This window comes from Rhizophagus irregularis, chromosome 23 (genome assembly GCF_026210795.1).
Source record: "Rhizophagus irregularis chromosome 23, complete sequence".
Lineage (NCBI taxonomy): Eukaryota > Fungi > Glomeromycota > Glomeromycetes > Glomerales > Glomeraceae > Rhizophagus > Rhizophagus irregularis.
The window spans coordinates 2,535,475-2,548,473 of NC_089451.1; the positions used below are offsets into that span (position 1 = coordinate 2,535,475).

At 29.9% G+C, this 12,999-nt stretch overlaps 4 protein-coding genes across 4 annotated transcripts; 1 reads left to right on the forward strand and 3 right to left on the reverse strand.

Annotated features, from left to right (window-relative positions):
• Nucleotides 1-629: 629 nt before the first annotated feature.
• OCT59_015524 (uncharacterized protein) lies at nucleotides 630-863 on the reverse strand (the record flags this gene model as incomplete). The annotated part of the gene is made up of 1 exon (XM_066140073.1): nucleotides 630-863. One exon carries the CDS (start codon nucleotides 861-863, stop codon nucleotides 630-632), a length of 234 nt encoding a protein of 77 aa, XP_066002889.1.
• A 5,629-nt stretch (nucleotides 864-6,492) lies between these two features.
• Nucleotides 6,493-7,020, reverse strand: OCT59_015525 (uncharacterized protein; the record flags this gene model as incomplete). The annotated part of the gene is made up of 1 exon (XM_025325172.2): nucleotides 6,493-7,020. The coding sequence occupies one exon, from the start codon at nucleotides 7,018-7,020 to the stop codon at nucleotides 6,493-6,495; it is 528 nt and encodes a 175-aa protein (XP_025182533.2).
• Nucleotides 7,021-9,557: 2,537 nt separating this feature from the next.
• Nucleotides 9,558-10,028, reverse strand: OCT59_015526 (uncharacterized protein; the record flags this gene model as incomplete). The annotated part of the gene is made up of 1 exon (XM_025325171.1): nucleotides 9,558-10,028. One exon carries the CDS (start codon nucleotides 10,026-10,028, stop codon nucleotides 9,558-9,560), a length of 471 nt encoding a protein of 156 aa, XP_025182532.1.
• A 1,403-nt stretch (nucleotides 10,029-11,431) lies between these two features.
• OCT59_015527 (uncharacterized protein) lies at nucleotides 11,432-11,941 on the forward strand (the record flags this gene model as incomplete). The annotated part of the gene is made up of 1 exon (XM_066140074.1): nucleotides 11,432-11,941. The coding sequence occupies one exon, from the start codon at nucleotides 11,432-11,434 to the stop codon at nucleotides 11,939-11,941; it is 510 nt and encodes a 169-aa protein (XP_066002890.1).
• Nucleotides 11,942-12,999: the final 1,058 nt, after the last annotated feature.

Below are 12,999 nucleotides of genomic sequence, written 5' to 3' on the forward strand. Positions count from 1 at the left end.
ATACACAATCAAAATTGCGTGAATAATTTAAGCCACATATAAAGTAACTATAAATAGATTAGTACTAATGAAATTGCACCATTTTTTATCACATATGGCGGATTTGGCTCATTTGATGATCGGAATGTCGATCATTTTGACGTTAGTTTTACCGCCCATATGATCTTAAAAAAAGACCTATAATTATTTAATAATGTATTTTTTTTATTATTGTTTAGTTATATTGTAATAAAATCGTAATTTTTTTCATAAATTGTAATTTTTTATAATTATTTAGTGATTCATAAATTTTTTTTAAAAAGACTCATTTAAATGAGAATACTGCAAATATCACAATTATGTATATACCTGACGAAAGTATCAATAATGATATCTTATAATAATATATAGGTATAATAAAATAAAAAAAAATATTTTTGTACATATTTACATTTTGAAGGTAAAAGGAAACTAATTTTTAAAATAGGATACGATAAAAAAAAAGCTTACATAATAAATCATAATAAATAAACGGTAAAAAATAAAATTAAAAAAAATTAAATTTTCGACGAGATTTTGCCGATTATTAAAATGCCAACGAATAATATTTCCGATACTTAAAAGACAGATATTTTTGCAATATTGAGTTGTTATGTAAGTTCTAAAAGGATTTTTGACAATTCTTCTTCTAACTCACAAGGAATATTGTTTGGAGTAAATTTTACATTGAAGATAGAAAATTGATTGACCTTATTTTGTTTTACGGGATTTTCATGAAAATTGTCAATAACCTCTTCTATCTTATCAAGGTTGTTCGTTTCCTTTGGACAAAGTTTTTGAGGTCTTCTCCTAGTTATTAATGGAGTTCCTTGTTCTGATGACATTATGAAACGATTATTATATTAAAGCTTATTGTGTTGAAAAATCGGAAAGTATATATGAATTTGAGAATGTTAACATGGTATTTATATAAATTTATTGTAGACTACGCTATAAATCAGCCATGAGCTTATTTATCGTTATAATTGGCTTTGTTTTCGTATGAAGAATTAATTTGTAATGACATATGTAATTATCATATATATCATTAATAAAGCTATTCAATAGCGCCGATTATTCAATTATTACGTCCTCTACGACTAATTTTTAAAATGAACTTAATCATCGGGGTAGAGATTTATGGTCAATTTAAAGTTAGTCTTAGCCGATGAATCATGATGAATCATTGATATCTGGTGATCCAAATGATAAAATTGCAAATTTCTAAATTTCTATTTGACATATTTCCGAAACTTGAACTTCTTTATATACTGTCATTTATAATCCTCATTAATACATTGTCCATTCATGATCATCGATTGTGGCGGTGGTACGATAGATTTTATCAGGAAATATTACTAAGAATAAATTAAGTATAGAAATTATGCCGGGAAGTCGGGAACCCACAACGTTATTTAAAAATAATGAGAGAATGCTGTGTTCACAAAAACATAAACGCTTTCCATTATAGGCTGCACTGTCTACAAAATTCTTTCCTTTATTCTCTTTCCAATTTCAATTTAATGATAACACAGATAAAACCTAGTTATGAATACCGGCCTTTTATTGAATACACAAAACTTTACTATGGTTGTCGGCAGATAACGCTATAATTAACTAAAACGTTCAAATCTCGAATAGGACCGCCGATGCAGGTCCTCATACTGATCTTTATTTAAATTTCAATATAAAGTTGTGTAACTATTTAACTGATTTATCCCGTACCATAAAGCCCTTTAATATACTTATTTTGACTAATTTTTAAAATAAACACGCAGCTAGTACTTTCAATATTCTGAGCAAATTGGGAATTATGGTTAGGTGAAATCTATTTCATTTCAAGATATGATTGGTGTTTTAAATAGAAATGATCTAGAAAATTTATAAATAGTAATTTGTTTGTTTTTGTCAAATTTGCTTTATCTTAAAAATAGTAAGTAAGATACTGTAGAAACCCACAACGTTACGATATTACTGCGTTATTATTTCAATTTTTTTTTACAAATGTGTTGTGATTATATGACTTTGATTATGCTACATAATTCAATCGAAGTAAAGTACTCATTTGAAAAATGAGAGTTAAATGACAAACTATAACAATACATGTTCTTTAATATTTCATTTGTCGGACTTGTAATCAAAAATTTTATTTTAAATTTCATTTTTCTTATTTTTCTCAAGTTTAACGTAGATCGTCCAATGGGATACGAATAACAGCCGCCTGAATAAAATAATTTTTTTTACGTATAGATAGATTTGTAATAACATATGTTTCTAAAAAGATAATTTATAATCCTATTATACGAAAAAAAACCTTAACTTTAATTTAACTTTACGTGTTAAACATTCAACAAAAGCGTGGTATTACAAAATAAAATTTTCTTATAATAAATAAATTATAATACTAGGAAACGGGAACCGTTGTGAGTCCGAAGCAAAATATCATAATTGTCCGGAGCGAAGCGAAGAACAATATACAGTGCCCAGAAAAAAGTCACAGACCAGCAGTAAATTACGATAATCGTTATAAAAATATACTTCTATATAAAGTTTTTTTTTTAATAATTAACATATCTTTTATGTAATAAGTAATGTTGATCATCGAATTGAATTGCGCTTACTCTAAAAATTTTATGAACTTCTGAAAAAAATTGATTGCTATATTTTACAAGTTATTAAATAAATCAGATTTTCAATGAAAAATGTATAGGTATAATATAACATTAAAAAATTTTGTTTTACCATGCTTCATTTTTTAAATAAAATTATTTATCGAAACTTTTGGCATATTTTTACAAAATTTCATTAAAATCAATGAGGTGATCAACAAGTTATATTCATTTTACTGTAATTTGCCGATCATTTGTCGATCATCATCAAATTAATTACCGAAATTAAACATTACTGACACATTAAATTCGGCCCAATTTTTTTTCATGAAAACTTAGGATTTTGATTATTATTTCTAGTTTTTTTTATTGTAATGAGAATTCAAAATCAATAATTTGTTCTTTAATTAAAATTTTATAAATAATAAATAGATACCGATCATCTTTGTTAAATATGTGTAACTTACAAACTGTTTCGTCTATTTTAATGATATTTTGCAGTAATATGTTACGAACTTTGATAAATAATTTTATTTAAAAATGAAACATAATAAAACAAAATTTTTTAATGTTGTATTATACCTAAATACTTTCCATTAAAAATCTGATTTATTCAATAACCCATAAAATATATCAATCAATTTTATTCAGAAGTTCATGAAATTTTCGGAGTAAATGCAATTCAATTTGATGATCAACTTTACTTATTACACAAAAGATATGTTAATTATTAAAAAAAAAACTTTATATAGAAGTATATTTTCATAACGATTATCGTAATTTACTGCTGGTCTGTGACTTTTTTGTATGTCTACGCACTATGAAAAAAAATCGATCATGTGAATTTCTCTGTCCATCACGTGATCATCCAATGAAATCACATCTTACCCAGTATCACCGACACTTTTTCCACCCCCACGTGATTTTGTAATATTCATCACCGGCATCACACCCCACCGCGTTTTCACTGTTTATATTTATCTCCCGTTTCCTAGTAAATAAAGATGTTAACATATATCAAGAATTGTAGCGATTTCTACTAATTAGCAGCATAACGCCTCAGAATTCCAGTAATTTTCTGCTGATTAGTAGCATAACGCCTGGACAGAGAAACTCATGTGATCGCAACTTTCTAGTACTGATTAGCAGCATAACGCCTTGGAATTCTGGGACACGTGATCGATCATTTGTTCATAGTGCTAGACATATATAGTCCTTCGCATTCGTTCCGGACAATTATAATTTATAAATAATTAATTAATGATATTAACTAGTTACGCCATTTTTTTAACGTCCCGTTAGTAGCGTCAAATTATCGTATGACGCCATAAATGACTTTTGCCATATGGATTTTTTTAGACTTTTAGACTTTATATAAACTTTTAACGTAATTACTTTTCAATTTTTTAGACTTAATATAATAAACTTTTGATGTAACTAATTTTAAACTTAATATACTTAATATAAACTTTTTTTATTTTTTATTTTTTTTTATTTGACAACTGCTTTTAAGTTTTGAAATTTAACATATCGCCATATAATTTTATATGGAGAAATGGATTGCGTGAAGAACTAAATATACCTAATACTAATAAAGAAATTAATAGTAATATGGAATTAAATGCTAGATTAGAGTAAATTGTTTACATGCTATCATTATGAATTTATATTTTTCGTTTAAATATTAGTAATAGTAAAATTGTATATAGAAAAATGTTAAATAATGCTGTTAATTAAAAGAAGCAGTAATTGTTATTATTTATTATTTTTAATTATACTGTATATAAACAATAAAAAATATGCTAATTTATTTAATATTTTTATTTGTTTTAATTATTTAATTATTTTTTTAATTACGTCAAACGTCAAAACTGTATGACATGACCACTAATGATAACGTGATAAAAACCGTACAATTCTTGTAATACATGTCGTCAACTTAGTTAATCGGAGTAAATCTCGGAGAGACAAATATGTTATGTTTCTTATCTATAACAAAAAGTAAAGAATGTATATCCTCTTCTGATTAGATTCGTGGACAGAATTACAATTTCATTTTATCGGGAAAACCATATAATTTTTCCCTACTGAATTACCGCTTAGAAGTATCGACTATTATTATAAGTCTGAAGCGAAAAAATTATTATTTGTCAGTACATAAATCTTTTGAGCTGAAATTTAAATTTTTTTTTCAACCAGAAACTCTACGCAATCATCAATTTTCACTCTCATCCTAAAAGTATAATGTCCGCTCTTGGAATTACGTATTAAGAATAATCACAATTATTCCTAATTATTCCTGCATATCACTTATTGATCTTTCGAAATTTACGATTCCAAGAGTTTCACTCTCTTAGCGAGACGATGATTTAGCAAATAAATATTAAATATGATAAGAACCATACATTATGAAATTAATGTTATTGAGTCAATTTTTAGCACAATCATGTGAATTCGAAACCATGCAGTCCAGTGATTCGCTTAAAACTTCTGGATCTATTGTACATTTTTTTTTTATTAATTTAATGAAATAATAATTATTTGTAGTAAGCTAATGCAAAATGTATTCATAGATACAGTATACATTGCTAGGAACCTCTTGTTTGACGCAAGCCTTCTGTATCCCCTATTACGCGAATTTTTGCTATTAATAGAGGGTGTTTAAAACTTATAAAATAATTAGGTATTGTTACACATCACATCTAAGATATTTGTTGGATTATTTAAATAATAAAATCAATGGAGAATATGACTTCTTTTTTGAGGGGTACTATACATGGGAGGGGTACTATGACCCGCAATATACGGTACTTGCATAAGCTATTTTTAAAATTTTTGTTATGAAATTCTAAATATTTTATTGCCCATCCTTATAAAAAAAATATTTATTTAAAATCCAATTGTAAAAATTAATAATAATTATCAATTCTCTACCTCACATGACGACTGCTCAAAAAGATCTACAAAGAAATTGCCAGTTACCCAGACGAACTCCCTGACTGCCGGACCTTCTAATACTAAAATTTGACCTCGTAACGAGTCTCAACCTTGTTTGATAACAAACAATTAAAAATAGTGTGAACAACTCCACCTCTTACAGTATTTACAGGTGGCGGCCTTGTGCCGAAAGAAAAATACGGTTAATTTACACAACCATCATATCTATATGATACTATAAATATCATTATAAGGGCTTGAACCCTTTATTCTCTATTTTTCTTTTGTAGAGCTCCCAGGTTTCTCTCTTTTTTTCTTTTAATTTAATTAACTAGTGTAGTCCTACTTTCTCAAATAGTTCCGAAGGGTGTGGTCCTATCTTGATGGGATGAGTTTAATTAAATACTTCGGTGCTAAATACATGTTATTTATAATAGATTTTAATTACCACTCTTTTGAAATAAAATAAAATAAAATAAATAAATAGCCTATCATCGGACTGAGTTAGCTGTAGGGATGTGGACTACTATATCATATCAGTTCGGTTTCGGTTCCACGAACTGGAGCGAGTTTGACAGAACCGAATTGACTATTGGTGAGTACTGGTCGAACATTCATAATCTGCACAAAATTTCCCTTTTTTGGAAATTTATGTAACACAACGTGATCCGGTTTGTTCGACTTCCCTCATGGAGCCGTTCGTTTTGCTGAAAAGTGGCTCCAACCCCGACTTGAGTCACTCCATTTGGAACTTGAATACAGTTAGCTGCGCGGAGTCCTGCTGTGATGTTGATCAATCGGACTGTTGCATTCATTTAAGCGATAAATGCGTCAAATTTTGCAATCTCATCTTTTGAGTCAGCTGGGTAGTCTTTAAAATTTTAATATTATGAGAAATAATTACTTCTGTGGTATCAGGTTATATATATTACGGACGAATAAAATCAGGTACTTCATATGAATCCGCCAGATCCATGTTAGGGGGAAGAGGGTAAATGTTTTTGAATGCGTAAGGATTCGCAGAGATCGGTAAGAACAAAGGATCTGATGATATCACTTTGTCCGTAGGGTTACTAGTAGAACCCGAATCCATTAAGGAATGGTTGTGTGATGTTGATGCTTTCGAAGGATTGGTCGGGGAGCAGACTTTCGCCTTGATGGTCAACTTTAAAGAAAAAAAAGGAACTTTGAAATTATAATCCTGTTTTTTAATGGATTTAGTTTGTTGCGTGTAACGTAAATGTTGAATAGATTTATCAATCAACTGCAATTGAAGAAATAGAAAACGATGACGTTTTCCTGTGAGAAGTTGTTGTTTTAAAGTACGCGCTGGTTTATTGTTGTCCATAGTAAATATGCGTCTGCATTTTCGTTTGAAACGTGCTTCCTGTTTGTTCTTTATTGAAGATTTAATTGATCGTTCGAATTGGAAATGGGCTAAACGCTTTTTGTACATTTAACGTTTGCCGTCTTTGAAGATGTAACAATGGCCATTAGCAAGATATTTAACGGTATATTGTTAAGCCAGTTCTTGTATGCTTATAAAAATAAGCGTATGGGTGTATGGTAAGCAGAAGGATAATTGAATAAAATAAGTGTATAATATTAATGAACGAAAAGTGAAAATAACTATATGTAAATATTAATAAATATATCACTGTCGATCAATTTACGAAGGTTACACAATAAAATAAAATGTAAAATTCAGTCAAATGCGAATACGGTATTGCACACACGGGCATATACACTCAGACGCAATATTGACTCACAAAATATAACAATTATGAAAAATAAACAATAAGATAATTTATTTAATAAATGCTTTATTAAAATATAACAGAATTATCTATCTTTAATACATAGAAAAATAATGCATCTATTTATATGTAAAAACACTAAGCTAAAAATGTTTAAAATGTTTAATATATGCCATATATACCATATGTGCAATATGTGCAATATATGCCATATATTTAATATATTTGATATATTAAACATTTCGAACATTGATCCTCCCGTTATATGACGTTGATCATTCAACAATAATTAATCATCCCGGAAATTACCATTGATCAACGATTATATCACGTGACTTCGTCGCATTGTTTTTCATCGTAACAATATTTGATTCCTAGTCATCTAGAATGAATATCTTTAACTAGACGGGAACTCCAATTTTTGTAGAGGGTGGTGACGTGATCTTGTTTGGTGTTAGCTTTATATTGTTCGGAGGATTGTGATTAATGAGTATTCTAATGAATTCTTTTTTATGTGCGCCACAAGCACATCGGTTGTTAGAATGACGAAAGGTGATGGGGTTCCGCATCTTACCCAAGCGCCCGGATCTTTTCTATCTGGTTTAAAATTATACAAGGAACGTTTATTAAATATCTTTACTGCGCCATAATATGTAAAAAAAAAAAATTTTTTTTTGAAAGGAGGTTTTTCTTTTTCCGATGCGATCAAAGTTTAAATTTGATCGGTATCAAAATTCACATGACTGCAGATCATCGGACCGGACTCATAAAGATGCTCGTAATTTGTTTCGAGTGGGTGGTTGACCGATTATCGTAAAATGTTTACATTCTGTAAAACCAGATGATTATTAAATAATGGTGGGAAGGGTGCGTGTGAGATGATGAACAGGTTAACATGTCTAGGTTATGTGCTACATGGGAGCCTACACTATTCAACGTTTTTAACTTTCAAGATGTTTTTTCTCGTAGTTGCCCTAAATATGTACTTCTAAAAAAATAAAAATTAATTCGTAATCCATGTAACAATCGGTGAAAACTTAAGGGCAAATAAAAAAAATTGGCTTTGCGATTATCTCGAGATCCCGTGATTCAATTTCGATTAACATTATTTTGATCGCTGAAATTAGGCCAATGGATCGTGAGATAATCATTAAAATGATTTTTTTTCAGAACATATCGGATTCAAAATATGGAATCCAGTCATCTTCCGAAAAAAATCGGTTTGCGATTATCTTGTGGTCCAGTGATCCAATCTCGATTAGTGTAACTCTCTACGGGATAATCTTACCACACCACCTCGCGTGTTACGAATATTAATAGTGTTGGTTACACTGCATAAATGGTGTGACATTTTATGCAAGTGACAAATAGAGATCAGACCAGTCGCTGATACAAATATAAACAACGCGTCCACCGCCATCACGTGACCAAATGACAAAATCATCACCTGTACTACGCGAGGTGGTGTGTTAAGATTTACCCTTCAGGACTTAATTAATTTATAATTCGTGATTCGTGTAACAATCGGTGAAAATCAAATTAAAAAAATCGGTTTTGCGATTATCTCGGCGATCTTTTTATTTTATAATATACGGGACACCGGACACCCATCATTTTTACTCCATGCCGAGAGAAACTCGGTAAGATTCGGTATAAATCAGAATAAAATAAAAACTACACACTCCAACAATATGGTTTTACTTTATTCCGAACTTTACCGAGTTTTACCGAATGTACCGAGTTGCCTCTCGATAACTATTGTCCCGTATATTATGAAATATCAATTTAATTCGGGTTTTCTTTCGATTAATAACGAAAGTTCGATGACAAATAAATAAAAATAAATAAATTTGAAATGAAAAGATCTATAATACTAGCGATAAATTGTTAATTACATGACTCAAAACTAGAAAAGGTTTGAAGTTATTTGCGAATAGAAAGCTAATTTTTTAAAAAGCAGTTTAAATAGAATACAATAAAAAAGTTTACATAATGAATAAAACGAAGTAAAAGTAATTAAAAAAATTTAAATGTTCGTCAATTATTAATTTGTAAAGGTTATTCGAATGCCAATGAGATAGTAATAATATTTCGAGTAGGCCGCCACTACTGTTCCACTGTTATATTTCACTACGAATCATTTAATTTACATATCCAAAGCTTCAAAGTTTTAAACATATCATTTTTTACGCGATACTTTGAAGACGGATACTTTTGCAATATTGAGTTGTAATTACTAATTATATAAGTTTTCTGAAAGAATTTTTGATAAATCGTCTTCTAATTTGCTAGAGACATTGTTTAAAGTAAATTTTGCATTGAAAATAGAAAATTGATTAACCTTATTCTGTTTTATGGGGTTTTCATGAAAATTGTCAATAACCTCTTTTATTTTATTGCAGTCGTTCGTTTCCTTACAGCCTGGGGGAAGGTTTTGAGGTTTTTTTTGAACGTGTGGAGTTCTTTGTTCGTAATTATTTTTTGATGACACTTCTTCTACTTTATTGCAGTCGTTCGTTTCCTTACAGTCTGGGCGAAGGGTTTGAGGTTTTTTTTGAACATGTGGAGTTCTTTGTTTGTAATTATTTTTTGATGACACCTCTTTTACTTTATTGTAGTCGTTCATTTCCTTACAGTCTGGGCGAAGGTTTTGAGGTATTTTTTGAACGTGTAGAGTTCTTTGTTCGTAATTATTTTTTGATGACATTGTAAAAAGATTGTTATATTTAAAATTTTAATTAGAAAGGCGACACGTCTTATATAGATTATTAATTGATCGACATTAAAAATTGTACACGAACACAAGGAAGTTTACGCCTGTCGATTAAAAAATTAAAGTTACGGTTTTTTATTTTTGATTATTATTATCCGTTATCATTTCTTTATTAGGCTTATTATACGCCCATTCACATGGTACTACTTTATCATTGTGTACACAGGTTTCCAAAAAAGCGATTCTTTTTAATCTTGGTTCCGGCGGTACTCTTAGTGCATCTCCGTTCTTTTTCATTTTTACCACCAAGTTGACATCGCCTTGTAGCGGTTTGGTTATTAGCTATTGGAGTTACTTTCGATTTTAGTTATTAATTTCTTTGTAATTTGTACTTTTGTACTGTAACCTCGTTCACTTTGTGAAAAAATTAAATAGGTTTCAATTTGTTAAATAAGTCATTCAAAACCAAACTTTGACACTTTAAGTAAACTTCCAGAGTAGACCTAAATACACATACTATATGTTACTTTTAAAATTGATTTATATAATCATTTTGTAAAGCCACGTGATGCGAGTATGAACACCATTAAGATTTCGTGAACATATAATTTTATTGGTTTTATTATATATGGTGCAGTTGTGGCAGCTCTGTATAAGCCTTATTTTACTTGGAGTTGGCTTATAACTCTTAGTTTAAATTTCATAGTGACTTGAACCAACTTGAACTGGCTTGGCTCAACTGATCTGAACCGATTGCTTGTCCTTGAACTTTTAATTATTTATATTAATTTAACATTTAATGTAAATAAAATTCAGCTGGCTTAAGCTTCTCAAGTTAAGCTGAGCCAAGCTATATTTAAATTGGTAGCTTGCAAGCTGGTACAAAAAAACTTGAGCCTAGAAATGGACTTGGTTTAAGAATGATCTATTGAATAATCTATTAATATTGTTTAAGCCATGTAATTAACTGCTAATTTAGATAAGGCTTTTTCTAAATTTATTAATTTATAAATTCTTGTATAGGTCATGTTCTTCAAGATATATATAACTACTGTGCTATTATTGTTTCTGCTTTAGGACTTTCTATTTAACCTACTATTACTATATCTTCTAGATTTAACTCTTTACCTTTAGAAAGTTCAATTCCTATTACTCCATTTTCAATTTCATCTTTTATTTCTTTAAGACTAGAATTAATAGCCATGACTTTTAAATGACTACACTATTATTATTTAATAATAATTATGGTCCGGTGCGAAAAGATTTGTACCTCACCAAAAAAGGGATGGATTTACGCCAATAAAAATATCGTATGACTTAAATAAGGTGGGCTGATATTCAAGAATTTGTTAGAACATATCCAAACACACATTCTCTCAAAAATTTTTTTCCATACCATGTATTCTCATTTCCTGAAACGAAATGGTGCACCATTAACAGATAACGAAAAATCAATGATAATTAACATTCACAACTATCTTTTGGGGGATAGCTCTACAAGTAATGATCATCATAAGCTAACATTACGCAAGCATATTGCTGAGATATTGGGTGTAGCTGAGGGTACAGTTGGAAGTGTGGTGTCGGACTGGTACAACCGCAGTGATGATACTTTTACACCACATAAAGTCCTCAGAAGACCTAAATTTCAACCTGATGAAAATGTTTCAGAACTTTTGCGTACAAAAATTTTGGATGCCAACAAAAAGGCTGAGCAACTTTCCACAGTTATCCTACGACAGTATCTTCTAGAACAAGGATATAATTTTCTAAATGGAAGCTTCTTCGAGTATTACATCACTTGGGTTATTATTTTGGCCAGGGAGAACGTAGAAACATTCTCCATGAGTCACCAAATAATGTTGCATACCGTTGCTGTTATCTTCGATTTCGTTTTGCTAATTTAGAAGGAAAAAATGATGTTCCACGTCGTCCAGAAGTCTTTCTTGATGAGTCTTACTGTCATTTACATCATACTTCACGCAATACATGGGTTCCCCATCAAGGTGTTGTTTTAGCACCTGGACATGGTCCATTAGTAGTAATTTTGGAGCAATTATTGTATTCCAAAATGGATCTTCCAACAAACTATATGGTGAACTTGTTCCCAACTCTGTTCACATTTGGGACCCAACAATTAAACCTCCTGGAAACTGGGGACGAAAAAGAAACAATGCTGATGAATGGGATAACATTCCCGATGTTGTCAAAGATGCAAATATTATGCCAAATCAAGTAGATTATCATGGAAATTTTAATGCAGAAATTTTTGAAGACCTTTTTTCAACTCTTTGTAAAGCACTTTATGAAAAATATGGACCTGTAAATATTCATATGGATGGAGCAAGTTATCATAAACGGCGGGTTGAAAATATTCCAACTTCAAATACAAAAAAGCAGGAAATAATTGATTGGCTAAATGCTCACAATATTGTTTTTTCTGATGAATTAAGAAGACCAGAACTTTTGGAGCTGGTTCAAATGAACAAAGAAAAGGTGACATTTGCTTGTGTTAAAATTGCAAAACAGTATGAACATGAAGTTTCATTTACCCCTCCATATCATTGTGAACTTCAGCCAATTGAAGGTATTTGGTCAGTTGTGAAGGGTGAAGTTGCACATTCAGGCCCACATCCAAACCTTTTATCTGTTCGAAATACACTTTTAAATGCTTTTAAAAAAAAATTACATCACAGGTAATCATTGGGTTCTGGAGAAGAGCACTTAAAAATGCTAAGGAATACTTAGAATTTGACGATAACGCACAATTAATGGATGAAGATTTTGACGAATATGATAATTCTGATGAAGATTGCGTTATTTAATCTAATATTCATATTTTGATTTTCCCAACATGTTATTGATATAATTAAATAAATAAAAAAAATTTACATAATAAAAAATTTTTTTTTCGGTCCTCTGTTTGAGGTACAAATCTTTTTGCACCGGACCATAGCAAATATTA